General features: G+C 45.5%; 1 protein-coding gene across 11 annotated transcripts; it reads right to left on the minus strand.

The window, feature by feature from the left end:
* Nucleotides 1–704: 704 nt before the first annotated feature.
* TNFRSF14 (TNF receptor superfamily member 14) lies at nucleotides 705–12962 on the minus strand. 11 transcript variants are annotated; one of them, XR_012677018.1, is made up of 9 exons: nucleotides 12875–12962; nucleotides 12000–12105; nucleotides 11376–11501; nucleotides 8896–9051; nucleotides 8380–8470; nucleotides 7160–7320; nucleotides 6833–6849; nucleotides 3699–6224; nucleotides 705–1776 (listed from the first exon to the last, which is right to left on the minus strand). XR_012677018.1 is itself a non-coding variant. In XM_075172211.1 (8 exons), exons 1-8 carry the CDS (start codon nucleotides 12911–12913, stop codon nucleotides 6142–6144), a joined length of 669 nt encoding a protein of 222 aa, XP_075028312.1. In that variant the 5' UTR covers nucleotides 12914–12962; the 3' UTR covers nucleotides 705–6141. The 11 variants fall into 11 exon arrangements, 7 of the variants coding, with proteins under 7 accessions (XP_075028312.1, XP_075028305.1, XP_075028306.1 ...); XR_012677017.1 differs by having other exon boundaries at nucleotides 705–2438; XR_012677015.1 differs by having other exon boundaries at nucleotides 2262–6224.
* Nucleotides 12963–18326: the final 5364 nt, after the last annotated feature.

The raw sequence follows: 18326 nt of genomic DNA on the forward strand, positions 1-18326 counted from the left end.
GTAGGAAATACAGAAGCTGTTATGGTTGGGGAGCAGGGTACATAGCCCAGTACCTTCCCAACATGCTGGAAAGGTCCCTTGCTTATGAGACAGGTCACCGAGTTACGCACAAGAACAAAAGCATGAGATTGCAGAAGAAGAGTCAACCGAAGTTGCGACCAGTAATACAGTGCTATTAACTGTTTTAATTGGACTATAACAGCTACAAGTATACTACAAATATTACAGTAATATTAACTTAGCATGCACTCTACAGATAACGGAAATGGTCCTGGGGCTAGTTTGCATATAATCCTTCTCTAAAAGTGCAAGTTACTGGTTTTTGTTACCATATTCATAGGACAGTTCTGGCCTTGAGAATTGCATTCTTTTGTCTTTGTTCACTTAAGTCTTAGCAGAAAGACTATGAAACTGTCTGATACTAGATTGCTAGGCAGTCGCTGCCTACCGTGAGGGAACTCAGGAAAGTGACAACATCTATATATGCCAAGCAAGGGAAAAGCACACAACCGTGCAGAGGTCAGGTGGAGGAGGTTCACAGGGCTGACAATTTAATTACTCTGCAAAATCATTAAGCTCTGGAGATGTGCCATTAGAAGTTCTGGCACATGCAAGTGCTAAAGGGATAATTAAAATGTGCCTGGGAGGTTTTATTCCAAATTATTATTACAGCACATGGAAGTTACTTTATTTTTTCACGTAAGTTTATTACGCCTCCCACCTGCAGAAGACTCTTTCCATCTGTCGCTTTGTGCCTGTGCCAGCACAACCCAAGTGCATAAGCTGCAACCTCCCTTTACAGTCCCACACACGTCCTTCTGTTTTACCCCTACTGCACTCACACCTCCCCGCTCCAGTTAGAGCCCCCTGCATCACACTGGCTACCAATGACCTCGATGAAACAAGGAGATAGGAGAGAGGCTCAAAACAGCTAGGAAATGACACTCCCTACTGACCACCATGTTACTTTTCCAGGCACAAGGGTCACAGAAGAGGAGATGTGCTACCACAAGTGAGAAACAATTCAAGTTGAGGACGGGGGCAGCAGCGGAGGTTCACTGACCTTAACCTATCAGTGAGTGAACATCTACAGAGGTAAACGCAGAGGACTTTCAAATTAAGAACGTGGCTTGTTAAGCAGGGTCTGTTACTGTGCACTTAGTTCACCACATGGCATTAGGTTTCCGTCTGACACCTGTGCCATCTGTAAGCTTCTTTTCCATCCAAGTTTAACACATCTGCCAGTTCAAAGTTCAGCGCAGAAATTATAATACCTTTCCAGGAAGATCCAGGTCCTGATCAGATGGAGCTTCAAAAACCTTCAGTCTGTCAAGTAAAATTTTCCAGCACAGCTTGTTAGTATTGCGTGGTACAATCAGTCATCCTACCGTCCAGCCGTTCTGCCGGACTGTCTGGCAGCTGACCCTTATGTTGCATGTTGCTGGTGGCAGCAGCTGCATACTCAGCTTGTCAACACCAGCGGTAGTGACAGGACGCAGCTTTACAAGCCTTCTGTGTTTGAGAGCCAGTGTTGGTAGTAGAGAGACCATGTGCTGTGCTCCTAAGACACTGATTATCATTTACCCCATGATCAGGTGAAGTTTAAGCTACAACTGGTTTCCCCATTTCAAATCAGGACAGCAATTTCAGCTACAAGCAACACCTGCCCCCACCTGAGGTTTCATGCTTTCTTCAGCAGTTGTGGTGACTTTTCAGTTATTTTCAAAGGAACAAAGTCACCTGGGGAGCCCTGCACAAGACCATCTTTTTCTCCACCTGCACAAGTAAATAATGTATTTAGTGTTAGGTGAGAATGAAACTGTTTGTCCCCAAAACAAGGTCTGTAATATTTTTTAAAGGAATTCCCAAGAATCCAGCGTTTTCACTACTGAAACAGGGCTTATGCACTCCAGGAAGGAACAAGATGCATATTCATAGTCTGCAGAGCTTTCAGACATGAAGTATTCTCCACTGCCCTACCCAAACCAATGCAATCTGTCAGACAGCAAGACTGATACACACACAGTACTTCTTTTGTCATTTACAGTTGCTTCCAGCCTAAGTTATGTATAACGTATGTTTGTATGTCTCAGTCAGAGACTCTGGTGAACAGCCTCCATTCTAGCCCCGCTAACACCCCTCAGCCCCAACCACAACAGAGCACCCTAATCAATAACTAAGATAGTGGACAAATACATGTAACCGGACAGAAATTAGCAGATCCCACAGAAAATACTTTAGCCTAATGGAGAATTCTGTACCCAAAGGTGTTTTGCTGCAGATCTGATTCCATTTTAGACTCATAGGCAATAAGCATCAGAGAAGCTTTATTACGTATTTAGGAAAAGAAGAAAGATTGAGATGTTTTCCAGAATGAGAGGAAATGAAGTCTTTCCTTCTCCCATGCTGCCACCTGGTGACAAATCAGGCTCCAACTTCTAAAACAGACCGAAAGACACATCTAAACATTAGCAAGTTTTTTCAGACTCCATCAAACACACACTTGCTGTAGACATTAAACACACTGCTGCTATGCCAGGCACCCAAAAAAGTGGTTGGTTTTTTTTTTTTTTAAGCTGGTAGATTGCTGATCCTAGTCTGATGCTGCATCCCGTCTCTTTACCTGACACTGCAAAACTCCCAGCTTATCTACAGCGTCTTCTTCCAACTGCAACTGAAGTCACAGAAACCAAGAGCTCCTACCCAGGCCCAACTGCCTGTCAGTATCTTTTAAAGGGTCTTTGCAATGGTTAGCAGGACAAACTTGGTTTCTCAAGTCAACAGGAAATGTTCTTTGTGGTGTTGGCCCAGAATTCTAATCGTAGGTTACCTCTTCCTACGAGTCTTGCCTCTCCGGTCTCAGGAGTAATGAAACAGCAAAGTTTCTCTGCTGTTTTAGATGTGCATCTCTAGCTTCTGATCATCTAATAATTATAGGGCTGGAGGACAGATACATCTTTGCAAAAACATCTTTGGAGCAATTGCTGCCTAAACACTACAATAAAGCCCTCCTCCAAACGACAACACTGAACAACAGTAATATTTAACTCCTCTCCCTTTTTAAGATCTTCATCTGCTTTCACAGTTGTTTAATTAAAAGTTTAATTTTCATCTCAGTAAAAAAGTAATACTGACTGACTTAAGATCCAGAGTATGCCAATATAGCAATTTAAAAATCACACAGAGTGTAAGGCAACCAGACAGCCCATGGTCCAGCAGCAGCCTGTCAGCACACTTGCAGCACCTATGAACGGTTTACACGTGTCTAGCGCCTGTCCACTGAGGTTTACAAAGTGCCTTATGAACTCTGGTTAACCCAAGGTGAGAATCAACAGCTCTGGATTATGCAGAGATGAACAGCAATGAAATCTTCAAACTTGAATACCACCATGTTGAGAGCAAGCTCTATGGCCGCCAAAAAGCCAGGCACCCTGTCAGAAATGTTACTGCCAGGTACGGAATTCCACAATTCGCATTTTTGGAAGAAAACAATGTAGATATCAGCCAGCAAGGTATGAGTAACACCTGCTACCCGTAAGCTGGAAGTAGTACTGAGTTGCAAAGTTGTAAGATCTGAAGTCTGTTCAAAGCCACACGTATCACTAGTGCAGGTGCAAAAGCAGGATGCTACCACTACCCAAGGAGGCCTTCAACAATAAGATTAAGTCATCAGAACATAAGAAAAAGCCAGAACTTACCCCATGGTTGGCATGTAGCACAGAGAAGGCTGAAGTTTCCTTGTCACTGTTCTCTGAACTCTCCATTTGGGGTTTTATCTTGAAACTTTGCTCAAGAAAGCTTTTTACTAACCAATGGAAGTAACCCTTCATACACAAGGATTGCAGAGGAACAAGCAGTGGTTAACAATTAGCAAATTCTACGGTCAGCCAAATGTTGGAAAACATCCAACCCCATGAAACATTAACCAGCTACCAAAGAACTAATCTAGAGAAAAAAGGTCAGGGGAAAAAAAAAAATGCGTTTGCCCAATGCGTATTTTTACTGTTCGTGGCGACACACTCAGTAAGCCATACCAGACCAGCCACAAAACTGGCAAACACAAAAAATAGTAATGCATTTGCCGGGTGCCACCGGTATTTTCAGAATGATGTTAGAACTGCCTTACTGACTTGTCACGTATTTGACTACCGAAAGTAAAACTGATTCTAAAAATGCAGTAAAGTCAGGGCTCATTAAGTTTTTTGTGCGACTCTTAGCAGACACACAAGAACCAACGAAGGCTGTATCTCCTTTAGTTTCAGATACTTTCAGAACTTTGACATTGGGTTTGTAAATACCGTGGGCATCCTTTTTTATATAAAAATAGCTAGGAGTAAAAGAAATTGTAGACAGTTTGCCCTTCTGTGTTTACTGCAATGTAAAAGTTTTCATAAACATGACTTTCATTAGGACTTAAAAAAACCACTAAAAATCACAACAGCATTTTTATTCTTAGAACTTTAACAGAAGGTATTTCTTCATGGACAGATCTGCATGTACACAGCAGAAATTTTAAAAGGAATTTTAAAGCATTCTCCAAACCCTTTAACTTTCTGTTGCTTGCAGCTTGATTTTACAACAGAGCTGTACTTTTGCATAGCTACCTCTAGCCACTCTTATAAAACGTAATGTTGAGTTTCTGAAATGTCACCTTATTTTGTAAAAAAAATACAGAACTAACTGGTGAACAAACCAACATAGTTTAAAAAAAAAAAAAAAAAAAGAAGTTGTCTATCATATTTTCCCTAAGCAAAAAGACAACCATTTCCCATTTTCTTCCATTCCTCATAGTCATGTGGGGGAGAGGTGTGCGAGTTTGTTGGTCAAAGAGCAGTGGTCTCTAGATCCATGGCCTAGGTGAACACGAATTCAGAGGGACTGCATTAATGCAGCAAAACCATAGGCAACCTGCGTCAATTACTGCAAGCTGTTCTCCCGTCTCCCTTCCACTCCTCTGCTCTTCCTTAGAGTCATTCAAAATGGAAATGCAAAGACATCTCCCATGTCAGCCTCTCTCCAATTCCACTAACAGTTCCCTCTGCACCCTGTGCAACGCAAGCTCCTCACCTTGACACTCTGATGCCTTCACAGTACATCTCGGTACCTGCTCATTCCGTCAGCCCCAGTACCTCCTCCCAGGCATCCCACTGCACCCATCATGTGTCTTCTCCATGCCTCTCTCCATCTTCTTCTACATCTCATTTTATATACAATTCTTCACCTCAGTCTGAGCTGATAAATAAAGCATTACTATCCTCACCAAGTCCTTCCTCAAAAATCTGCGTCCACCATGATGCTCTTTAAGAACGCTTTTCCTCAAGATAATGCCAGCAGCCAAGCAACTCGGTGTTTTCACTTCTCCAGGTAACAGGAAAGTTCTTTTACAGAGAGAATGTGTTTTCATTAGTAAGAACTTTATTTCTAGACATAACATTCACGTAGGACTTTAACTTTCCTACTTGTAACACACGATCACAGATTAGAGCAGAGGTGACGAGCAAAAGACAGTAATTGTGTTTATGTCATTCATGACGTTACTAAAAGCTACATGTTTCTTGCTCTGCAAGATTCCTTTTCCCATCACTATTTTCTTTACTTCTAAAAAGGAAAAAGTTGTACAAAATGCATATGGAAAATGTGTTATGTATTAGTTATGTGGAATCTTTAAAATGAAAAAAAGCTATTTTCTTCCACTAACAAACATCTTGTGGAATAATTACATGCATAGCAAGTGATAACTGTCCAAGTGTTGGTAAGTAAGAAAGAAACTCCAGGCATACCACACAGGCCACTGCTCCATAAAGCGAGGATGTAGAAGGAAAGAGCTTTACAACCTCTGACGATACTGACCAATGCCTTGATCACTCAGCTATTTCAAACTTCAGTGCTTCAGAAGATGCCACTTGGCTCTTTCCTTAGCTCCTTTGCAGATCCTCCTTTTCATTTTCAAGCTGTCTTTTTCTCCATGAATACTTGCAAAAAAGGTGCTGCTTTTTTTGTTGGGGTGGTTTGGGGTTTTTTTTGGTGGTTGGTTTTTTGTTGGTGGTTTGTTTGGTTTCTTGTTTGTTTGTTTGTTTGTTTTACCATCTCCATTGTCTACAATAGTTCAAAAATGGCTATTCAGCCCTGGTTTCTTCAGGATCAGCACTGGTTTCCTGCACAGGAACAGTTGTTTGATCCCCATTCTCCACGGTTAATATCAAAGCCTGATCTTGCTGTCCACTCTTTAAAACATGTCAAAGGAAAATAGAGAGTATGAAGAGTCAGCTTTTATTAGCAAGTGCCTGCTATTTTCACTACCAACAGCTGGACTTTTGTTTTTTCCTTAAGAGCAAGAGTCACTATAGGTCCCCTCTCAAATCAGAAGTGCAAATTATACAGTCCATTCAATGTTTTTCCTATGAAACACATCACTGTCTACACAGATACCAGATCTTGCAAATCACTAACAGGAACTTTTAGAGGACACATAATACTGTAGGATGGAGAGATAAACAAGCACAATTACGTAAGACAGACTTGTATTTTTAGTGGAAGTCCATCTCCTAAATCCCCTTAAATATTAATTCTTAGACAATGTCAGAAGATAACAATGGCCTTGGGACTAGATCCCAAGCCTCCTAATGAGAATCACATAAAATGAGTTTATACTGCATAGTCTTGAGGATTCTGGAACTCGCAGACGCTCCCAATATCCACAAGCTGCTCCAGTACCCACTCAGCCCATCACACACATAGCACATACGAACACTAAACAAAAAACCTACTTCAGATTTCAACATATTACCAAAAAAAAAGCAAAAAAAAAGAGAAAAGAGAGAGAGAGACTCACCCCTGACTCCTGCACCGCTGCAAAGAAAATTAAACAGTCCCATTAAAATGCAGTAAGGTGAACTTTGTACTAATGCATTTTTCTAGTCATGTTATCTTGTCTTTATATGTATGTAGGAGTGGTTCAGCGGTGAGCCTGCATAGGCACACCCCCTAAGGGAGGCATCATTACAACAGATTAACTGTGGCACACAGAAGTGTAGAAATTTCCTTGCAGTTCACCTCTAATTGGCTGTTAAGGTTTCAGCTCAACATCTAGGGAAGCGATGACCACTCTTCAGAATACTATTACAAGACTACCCTTTATACACATGCTATTCATACTTACGTGGCACATAATTTTTCCTCTTCCTCCTTTGCCAGATATATATAAGGCCAGCTGCAATAACGAGCACGTTTATTCCAACACCAGAACCAACAATTGCTGTAACAGAGGAATCTGAGGAAGGATTCCCGTCCTCTCCTTGTACCAAGTCATTCTCCTTAAGTCTGATGTGAGAAAAGAAATAATTGTGGGTTTAGAACCTGTCAGCAGACCTTGCAGTGGAACTGCTCTACTGTTTTTAACATCACACCTCCACATCCAGGGGCATTCACAAAGGTCTTTCTGACTGGGTGGCTAATCCAAGAAGGAGCTGACTTTTACCTCTTTGGTTTAATGCTTGTAAATGCAAATTGACTCTCCTCAGAAGCAAACTCTGACCTGTTCTACTATAGCTAAGGGATGTGTCAGCTGAAACCCAGGTACCCAGAGGAGCGCACTGCTCTTCATGGGTCCAGATCCAGCTCTCTTAGAGCTGTCTGAGAGCCTCCTGTGCAGTGACAAGTTAGGACGAGAGGCTGAGGGCCAAATCTGTCATGTTAATGAGTTTATAAAGAGAGAAGTTAGGTGGTTCCCCAGAAAGAGTGGGACATAGGAACAGGATTCCACACTCAGTGCCTTACTGGAAGCAGGAAAGTGCTGTTTCGAAGACAGCTGTCGTGGTTTAACCCAGCAGGCAGCCAAATACCACGCAGCCGCTCACTCACTCCCCCCGCCCCCCCAGTGGGACGGGGAGAGAATCGGAAGGGTAAGAGTGAGAAAAACTCATGGGTTGAGATAAAGACAGTTTCATAGAACAGAAAAGGGAAAATAATAATAATAAATAATGATAGAATATACAAAATGAGTGATGCACAATGCAATTGCTCACCACCCGCGCTGACCGATAACCAAGTAGCGATTGGTACTTCCTGGATCACGCCTACCCTTCATATACTGAGCATGACGTCACATGGCATGGAATACCCCATTGGCCAGCTGGGCTGGCTGCCCTGATTATGTTCCCTCCCATCTTGTGTACCTAGCTCAGTCAGTAGGCACGGGAGCTGTCCTTGGACTAGGAGGGCACTTAGCAACAACTGAAAACGTCAGTGTGTACTAAATCCAAAACACAGCACTAGGAAGAAATTTAACCCTATCCCAGCCAAAACCGGGACAACAGCAAAACGCAGACCCAACAGCTAAAGAGAATAGTCCCATGCCCATAAAGAGTAAGAGTTGCTTACCTGGACGACGGTGTACAACTGTAGGACATGTTGGCTGTTGAGGAGGTTCCAGGAGGACAGGGTTCACACACATTGTCAGTGGTCTTTGTGCCTATAAGGGAGAAGACAACAGGATTTCTATCTGCGCCTATGGTTAAGGAGAGCTTCAGTTCAGCATGGTCTTTGTAAATGACCAAGTGATTACTGCAGAGACTATTCTCTACAGACAAAAGCTCACATACTTCTGTCTTTGCAGACAGGAAAAAAAGCGTGCTTGGCCACATCAACTACCTCAGCATCTAGGACTTACGTGGATCCTGCAAGCTTTCAGCTGTGCACTGGTGCTTTGACAATTACAGTCAGTACAGTGGACCAGTATACACCATACCTAGTATGCGCTGGTCCTATCCATTCACATTGATCCTCCACTGATTTTTTTCTGGATGAACTGACAGCCATCCTCCTCAAAATCAAACTGCAAAGCATTCCCCACAAGAAAGTTTTGCTTTTGGTGTTATTGATGCTAATTTGGCTTACCCCTTTCCTTTACCATACTGCCAGGAAAGCAGACAGTATAGCGTTGACAAAGTTCACAGCCTTCAGTCCCAAAATAACTGCAGAAATACCCAGGCAGACAGCCACACACAGTGTTCTTCGTATAGGTACATGCTTCTTCTGGCACTAGGTTGGCTCCTAAGAGAAACGTACATGCACAGCCACAGTATTGACACAGGTACAATCAACAGATACAAAAGCAAAAGTGAACATTTAGCCTTGCCTTGATGCACGGGTGAAGAGCACCAGAACTAACAGGATTAGTGAAGATGACCCCCGGTCTACTGGGGGCTGATGGGGTCCATCTGTCAGAGAAGGGGAAGAGCATCTTTGGTCATAGGCTTGCCAAGCTGGTGAAGAGGGGCTTTAAACTAAAGTTGCAGGGGGAGGGGAACCTCAATCCATCCCACTCCTACCAGTTTGATGCCAGTGCCAGGCCCAGAGCCTGGAGAAGGATCACGGGTCAGCGGGAGAGCACCTGAAGAGCAGCACAAAGGAATTCCAGCCGCTCCAGTCAGTAAGTCAGCTTCATTGGGGGCCCAACTTAAATGCCTCTATGCCAACGCACGTAGCATGGGGAATAAACAAGAGGAGTTAACAGACATGCGCACACCTACAGGGCTATGAATATATTGGCATCACGGAGATGTGGTGGGATGGCTCCTATGACTGGAGCATTGGAACGGAAGGATACAGGCTCTTTAGGAAGGACAGGCAGGGAAGACGAGGAGGGGGTGTTGCCCTCTATGGCAGTGACCAGCTGGAGTGCATGGAGCTCCACCTGGGGATGGATGACGAGCCAACCGAGAGCTTATGGGTCAGGATTAAAGGGAGGGCAGGGACAGGTGACATTACAGTGGGGGTCTGCTACAGGCCACCTGAGTGGGAAGACTGAGCGGATGAGGCCCTCCATAGACAGATAGGAGCAAGCCCCATGTTCACAAGCCCTGGTCCTCATGGGGGACTTCAACCAGCCCGATATCTGTTGGAGGGACAACATGGCAAGGCATAAGCAATCCAGGAGGTTCCTGGAATGCATCAATGATAACTTCCTTCTCCAAGTGATAGAGGAGCCAACAAGGAGGGGTGCTATGCGGACCTTGTTCTCACCAACAAGGAGGGGCTGGTGGGGAATGTGAAGCTCAAAGACAGCCTTGGCTGTAGTGGTCATGAAATGGTGGAGTTCAAGATCCTTAGGGCACCGAGGAGGGCGCACAGCAAGCTCACTACCCTGGACTTCAGGAGAGCAGACTTTGGCCTCTTCAGGGATCTGTTTGGTAGTGTACCATGAAATAAAGTCCTGGAAGAAAGAGGGGCTCAAGAAAGCTGGTTAATATTCAAGGATCACCTCCTCCAAGCTCAGGAGCAATGCATCCCAACAAAGAGGAAGTCAGGCAAAAACACCAGGAGGCCTGCATGGATGAACGAGGAGCTCCTGGACACACTCAAGACACAAAAAGGAAGCCTACAGAGGGTGGAAGCAAGGACAGGTAGCCTGGGAGGAATAGAGAGAAATTGTCTGAGCAGCCAGGGATCATCTTAGGAAAGCTAAAGCCCTGACAGAATTAAATCTGGCCAGAGACATCAACGGCAATAAGAAACGCTTCTACAATAAAGGTGATACAAGGAAGACTAGGGAAAATGTGGGCCCTCTCCAGAAGAAAACGGGAGACCTGGTTACGCAGGATATGGAGAAGACTGAGGTACTCAACAACTTTTTTGCCTCAGTCTTCACTGGCAAGTGCTCAAGCCACACTGCCCAAGTCACAGAAGGCAAAGGCAGGGACTGGGAGAATGAAGAACCGCCCGCTGTAGAAGATCAGGTTCAAGACCATCTAAGGAACCTGAAGGTGCACAAGTCCATGGGACCCGATGAGATGCATCCGCAGGTCCTGTGGGAACTGGCGGATGAAGGAGCTAAGCCACTATCCATCATATTTGCAAAGTCGTGGCAGTCGTGGTGAAGTTCCCACTGACCGGAAAAGGGGAAACAAAACCCCCATTTTTAAAAAGGGAAAAAAGGAAGACCCGGGGAACTACAGGCCAGTCAGTCTCACCTCTGTGCCTGGGAAGATCATGGAGCAGATCCTCCCGGAAACTATGCTAAGGCACATGGCAAATAAGGTGATTGGTGACTGGAGCAGGACAGCTCCACCAGGAGCTCTTTCAGGCCTAAAATTCCAAGTATTCCAAGACAGCTCTTTAGACACCATGCTGCAATCTAAAGGAGCCTTTAAATATTAAGAGAGAGGCTGCAGATGAAACTTCCACTGGTGCCAGCTGAAGATCTATGCCAGTTTTTCCCTTCTGTCACCCAGCAGATAGCATTCTGAGGTCTGCACACTGTTCTTCATACTCTAACCAATTAATCAAACGAATGAGGCAAGAAAGGAGAAGAGGAGAATGTATCCAAGAAAGGCAAGAAAAATCCATTTAAACTGGTTCTTCAGCATCCTCCTTACCTTTATCACACAGTTTACACTTCCTGCAGTGTTCTAAACCATTGGGATGATCTGTATATGTATCCTCAACACAAGGTATGCATGTCGTGCTGGAACTGGCAGTGCAATGCTTGAAAACCCGAAGTCCTAAAAACCAGAAACAAGCCCCCCAAAGAAGTGGCTCCGTTAGCAAAGCTTACCTGGCCAGCGACTGACACCGGTGTTAAACCACCTGTAACTACTATAAATAACCTACAAGGACCTCAGAAATCTCCTCGGTAGCAACTGCACAGGTAATCCTAAAACAGAAACCGGGACCCAAAATGAAAGTCCTTGGGAACTGTGAAATTACCAGCTACCACAGCAGAGAGACCGGCGATCACTGCCTCCGCTCTGGAGGCTCCGAAGAAAGGGACAAGGCCTTGGGCGGCTGTTAGCGGGGCGTGAGCGCAGGCGGGAAGAGGACATTCTGGCGTGACGCTCACAACTGTTGCGTTGCGAGACTCTTGTCAGGGTGCAGCGGGCGCAGCCGGCTACAGCGGAGAAGGCGGGTCACCCCCACGACCTGCTGCCCCGCTGAGGGAGGGAGGGAGGGAGCCTTCCTACGCAGCTGACGTGGCGAGCGAGCAGTCCCTGGTTACCTACCAGCAGCACACATCGGGCAGCACTCGGCACCTATGGGATATTCCCCCAGCCCGCAGTCCAAGGCGTCCACGCGATCCAGCTGCACGACCAGCACAACGGCAAAAACCTTTAGGCAAGACAAGAACGGGTTTCCACTTCACAGCTTGCTTTCACGACGCTCAGCCTCTCGAAAGCATCGCCATCTCGCACAGGGGATTCCTGAGGAGCGAGCCCGCCCGCGGGGCCGGGCAGGGGCCTGGGCCTGGGCCCGGGCCCGCTCCCCGCCCGGCACAGCGGCGGCACCGCGCCGCCGGCCCGGGGCGAGGCCCCCCCGGGCGGATCACCGGCGGGGAGCCGGGCCGGCCGCGCGGGCCCCACTCACCAGGCGCATGGTCCGGGGCGCGGGGCTCTGCGGCGCCTCAGCGGCCTCCCGAGGCGCGGCGCGCCCGGGGCATGCAGCGGGCCGGGCCTGCCCGGGCCCCCAGCTGCCGCCCGACCCACGGCCGCAGCGCCGGTTGGAAAGCGAAAGCAACGAAGGGGAGGAAGGGGAAGCCGCGGGCTGGGCGCGGCTTCGCGCGCCTCCGCCGCCAGCGGGCCCCGACGGAACGGAGGCGGGAGAGGGAGCGCTGAGGGGGGCAGCGGGCAGGAGCCGGCGGCTCCCCGCTTCTCCTGGCGCCGCCTGCCTCGTCTCCCTCCATTTCCCCCAGCCGAGGTTTTGGCGGGGAGAGCGCCGGGCCCGGAAGTCAGCAAACATCTCAAAACCTGGCTTAGAGGCCAGTTTGTGCCTCCGTTCGTGAAAATGTGCTCAAAACACGCGAGACTACCCAGGAAACAATCACCTACTGAAAAAAAATGATGAAAAGTATTTGACCTAAAAGCAAAATGCCGAACTCCACCGTTACAATCGGTTCAAGTTCCTTCTGCACCTCTTGCATGTTTTTCAGCGTAGGCGAGCTGGATTACTGCGCCAGCTGAGGTTCTGGCTTTCAGTCAGCTTCAACCTCCCAGCAGATGTTCGGATTACCAAAAACGTAGGCAGTATTTAAAAACAGCTGTTGTCATGAATATTAAAGTTGTTGAAATGGGTTCCTCGAATACCACAGGGAAGCAGTTTATGTAAATGCAGATTCCCCCCCTCTCTCTTTTTGAGGAAAAAAAAAATAAAAGTAGTAATACTCTGCTAGTTTCTGAAATGAGTGGGCAGCATTTCTCATAGCAGGACACAGCGTGAGAAGAGATGAGCTTTTTGTCAAGGCCTTTGATGAGTTCAGAACGGCAATGAATCTCTCACGGAGCAGGCCAGCGGACTTGCGAGACAAGGGGGCTGTACACCCGCTGCTCTGCCAGGATGTCCGCCAACTAAAAACGGCTCACCTAGAAGGCATTAAAAGTCAGTTACCTGCCTGCGTAGCAAAGGCAGCTAGCGTAAGAGGCATCAAACTCCGTTATTAGCATTTCATAATTCTGCTGACACCTAAACTTTCCAGGGCACGCACACCAGGAGTCCCCAATCTGTTTAACCAGCACCAACCCGCAGTGCTGCTGGAAGAAGAGGTCTGTCTCCTTTCGGTCCCATTCCACCAGTCCCACCACACGACAAGTACACATGAAGCAAGTGGCAAGTGGTTGAGGCTAGAATTAATTCTGACAAGCAGGTGGAAACTATAGCATTAGTTTCAGTCCTCCATCCCCCAGCCTATTTCACTATGTGGCTGCAAAACAGTTACGGCAGCTGCAGTAACAGGGAGGTGTTGGGGGGTGGTAGCGATATTGCTTTCCTGCGGCAGCGTGCGTATGCTGGCTTACGGCGATTGCGAGGCGGGTGGCTTGCCAGCGGCCACGCAGCGAGGCAGACAGAGGTAATGCCAGCGCTGACCTTGGAGGTGCTGGGGTGGCCGGCTCTGGCACACAGAGCGTACGCGACCAACAGGTCTGGGACATGAAGCACAAGGCCCACTGTGGCCTTGTTATCAGCCCTGTCTCTAACTTGTGTTGATGGTGCCCTGTGCATGTCGGTTGCTCAACTTTTCCTCTTGATTTTCAGAGGATTATGCTAACTTTTGTAGCTATTTGGGATGAACAAAATAAGCTGAAAGAAAGTGAAAGGTCCTTCAGACATGAAAAGTAGGGAAGTACAATTGTGAAGTATGAATCAAGCTTCCTTTTTTCATAATGACAGAGTTTGGGGGTTTCTAGATTTGGTGGCTGGGGGACAGAGTCACTTACTTTTCTCCACTGTAAAGTGATCGCAGGTAGTCTCTTGATATGAACTGATTTTACTGTACGGCAGCTGCCTCGGGTTCCTACACATCACCACTTCTTTTCGGCTGCTTCAGGTTTCACTTGACACGGTGGATCACGCTTCTCTGCAAAGGACAGCGGCTGCTCATGTGGCAGGAAGGTCTGAGCTTGCCTCGCCTTGCCCTGGGATGGGTTTGACAAGTCAAAATTCATTGGTATTATCACATTTGCAACAGGATTTTCGCTGTTAGAAACCTCTCAGGCTGTGGCCAGCATTCAGCACTAATATAGCACCAACTTTTTTAGGCAAGAAATCAGTACTGCTGTCTACCACTGTGATCTAACAGCAGCTGGAAAACCGAGGGGCTGTCCTACTTAAAGTGCAGTTCATGGCTGGGTGGGAAGGACATATTTAGCTCAGCAGTATTCCTGTAATCAGGTAATTCCTGACTTGTCTCCCTAACTGTGGACCAAGTTGGTTCCCCCCCACCATGTCCCCATCACCATTTCAGAATACAAAAAAACTGGTGTAGATTCATACCAGCTTTCATCATACTCCAACAACCACAGATTGGTTGTGCCTGGATCTGCATAAGCAAAAGGACTTTCCTGGGTGTTAAGGTACAGAAACACTGCTCTAGTCAGCTGAAGGATAGTAGCTATTGTCTTCAACTGATTTGATACTGATTTACAGAATGTGAGAAAAAATAGGTCCCGAGAGAAGCCTCTTAGGAGGGCAAAGACCTTCTCCCCCTCCTTCACACCGCTATCCCTTCCTTCACACATGCACACACACCAGCATCCTTAGTCCAGGATTTACCTTTGTAGGTGCCACGAATACGGATAATGTTCAAAGGTATCCCAGAGCTGCGTGCCCTCGATCACTTCTCAGAAGGTTAAAAACCACCAGTCTGAGTCCTTAGTTTTGTTGACATTGGTAGAAGACATAGGGAGCCTGGAAGTTAAGATAGCAGCAGTCTTCTCATGTTTTCAGGTTATTTTAACCACTTATCAGTCTGTTTGCTTTTTTGGACTGAAATATAACAGCTGTGCTCTCCAGGGTGGGGGGGGGGAATTAAAAAAAAAAAAAATCAATAAACTTAATGCAGCCTGTTTAAGAATGAAAAGAGATACATTTCCTATTGTGATCAAATATGCTCGTGAGTAGTGGAACTTACAAGGGCAAGTTTCCCGTAGCTTTGTCTCACACTCAAAACATTTTGTGCCTGATGGAGTACAAGCGCTGATCAAAGCTTGTCTTGTGGTAGAAAGACTCGTAACGTTTTTCTCGTCTCTGAATTCTTCAGTATACCGCAATAAAGATGAGTTCCTGTTGCTGTCTTTCCCTTAAGGGACTAGCAAATTTGAATCTCCCTCTCTACCTTGTTGCCTGTTTTCCCCAAACTCATGTCAACATAATATCCCCAAGCCCTCCAACTGTCTTTTAGGTTTGGTTGAAATTGCCAGTCAGTCTCAGGGGGTTTTTTGCTCCAGTTTTGATAGCAGCACCAGCATAGCATTGTGCACTACAATTTCCCCAAGCAGGCAATGCGAGACTGAGACATAGAGATATCTCTATTAGACACACCAGAGACAAAGGAGGTCTGTGGCATCCCGGAGTGACCAGACAATCAGTTCCAAATTGGTTATGTTTTTCCTGCTGTTGTGGGTTTTTTTCATCTGAATCATCAACTCTTGCAAGTTGTTACTGCAGTTCTCTACTTCCTCCTTGCCCCAGGTCGACTGCACAGTACTACAAGCCTACTTAATTTATGCTGATGTCTTCATTCCTACAGGCCAACAGACATGCTGTTTCCTCATACAATTGGCCAAAATATTGAGCAATTTTTTTATTTGAACCACGCTGTGCAGTTCACATGACATTGTAGTCAGTAGATCCTGTGACAGGAGTATTCGATTTATGAGGTAAGACAACAGCAGTCCTGTAACTAGAGATTCCAGTGTCAGGTTTGGGAAGATCCACGTACGTGCCCTTGCCCAGGAGCTTCCACGCAGCGAGGGCATTGCGAGGTGTGGAAGGCAGAACCCCAGTCAAGGCTAAAATCTGAGCCGTCGTTGTTATGAGAAAAGGGAAAGGGGGAAAAAGTAACCCTACATCTTGGGCAGGGGATAAGAGGGGATTAGTTCAAGACTAAGTAGCAGGAAATCTGTTTATGAACATCTGTTTATGCATCTCCTATTGTTCTTGCTTGGTCACCAAGCTGGCAGGGGCCAGAGCCACTGTTCCACCTGCACCTGTCTGAACCTTCTGGCTGGTTCCAGCCCAAAGCTGTGATTCCAGATCAGGAATCCTGAATCCGCCTCAGTTCAATGTCCATCTAACCCTGGATTATGTGGTATAATCACGGTTGCTTTGGGACAGCACCTACGGAACATTTCCAGGGCGCTCTCTACCCGAAGAGCGGTGTAAGATTTCTATGACTCGGGTATCTCTCAGCATGCAGGCTGTGACTCGTGGGGTTTTTTTTCTGGCTGGAGAATGGAAATCTGTTCTATCACTGTCTCATTGTTACACGCTCAGATTTGCACGTAGATGTCTAATGCTTTTGCTGAAGACCTTAACTGCTTTAAGAAAGAACAACAGTCTTCTGCATCAGGGTTCTGATGCAAGCAGGTTGCATGCAGCTTATCTGTATTTTGAGAGGACCGACCAGCACGTGAAGACTGTACGCTCATCTTTCAAAACAGGATCCACCAGCTACAAAGGTGCTGTGGATAATGCTGAACTTCCATTAACACAGACAATGTCAAATTCTACCCCTTAAAAAAAAAAACCCAACAACAAACAAACCACCATTATAAACATGTTTCCAATAGCATAATAGTCTATGGTCCAGTCGTCCTGCACATTTTTAAAGCTTCATTCCCTATTTGATTTGGTGTTTTTTTTTCCCAGTGCTTTTTTTCTGCTGCAATGTCATGACAGACCCATATAAGCCACCTGGACCACGTGGCCAGAATAAAAAGTAATATTCCCTAGTACATATAGTGAAATGAAATGACTCCAATTTAAGTGATATTGAAGGCATCGGACAGAGAAAACTCTTTGTTCCTTCTAACTTTGATTATTTCTAAAGCTCTAGCTTTAGGAAGCATCAATAAAAGAATACGTGAGTGTGCGGCAGTAATACATCAGTGGTGTCTTTTAAAGGGTCTCTAGCATGGAAATGTTGAGCAACATTTTGTGTGGGCAAAACCTTTAAGTGAAAATGGAAGCAACAAACTTGCAGAGTCCTAAGTTTTACAGCATCAAGGAACTGCTTAAATTATCCTTTACAGATACAGTTCAAATACGAGTGAGAGAAGTGATAGAAAGCAGCTTATGCATCAAATTAGACAACTAAATTTTAAAAGAATTCTACTCCAGTACTGCTGGAAAAAATAAACTCTACATCACTTTTATGCTTCATCAAGTTATCCTATCCATCTGTCCACACACAAACAATTACAATGTCATACACAGAAACTGGGAGGTGGAAAAGATTTTATAAAGTCTCCAGCACTGATTGACATCTGATACCTGATCATTAAAATGAAGCAAACAAAATCACATGAAGCATATACTTAAAAAGCCCTAAAATTCTGCTTGAACTGACTTCTTTATTCATCCAAGGGGAAAGTGTTTTTACAGTAACTGTGACCCCTGGTGGCTAAAACTAAAAAAAAAAAAAGTTAAAATATCATTTATAAACTTTGCAAGGTCTTTAGCTTCGTAAAATTATATTCATACTGCAAGATTTAAAAATTGTATATATCTAAAGAATGTTTTGCAGTAAGGACTTTTTAGTGTTCTAAATACTCTGAAAATCGTTTTGCATAATTATAGAAGTTTATATAGCAAGTTCTCTGTATCACAAGCCAACTCGCTGGATAACAGCGGCAATATCATGTCATTATTACTGTTACTATTTACATTATAGTAACATCTCAAACCCCCAAATGCCTATCGCTTTACAAAGTTACTGCCAAGAACTCCAGAGTGAAAAAGTGTATGGGGACTCTGTCACTTAATGGTACCTCCTACCACAGACCCCAAATTCCCTGTTGCAATAAAAAGCATATATATGACAAATCAGTGATAAAACG

This window comes from Calonectris borealis, chromosome 23, assembly GCF_964195595.1.
Source record: "Calonectris borealis chromosome 23, bCalBor7.hap1.2, whole genome shotgun sequence".
NCBI lineage: Eukaryota > Metazoa > Chordata > Aves > Procellariiformes > Procellariidae > Calonectris > Calonectris borealis.

Excerpts from the sequence above, each read along its gene's own strand:
- TNFRSF14 (XM_075172204.1), bottom strand. The coding sequence starts at position 12,913 with ATGCAAGAGGTGCAGAAGGAACTTGAACCGATTGTAACG. Across the intron at positions 12,106-12,874 it reads AACTTGAACCGATTGTAACG|GTTTTTGCCGTTGTGCTGGT; the intron begins GTGGAGTTCGGC and ends TCTTGCCTAAAG. Across the intron at positions 9,052-11,375 it reads GTGTAAACTGTGTGATAAAG|GAGCCAACCTAGTGCCAGAA; the intron begins GTAAGGAGGATG and ends CGTTTCTCTTAG.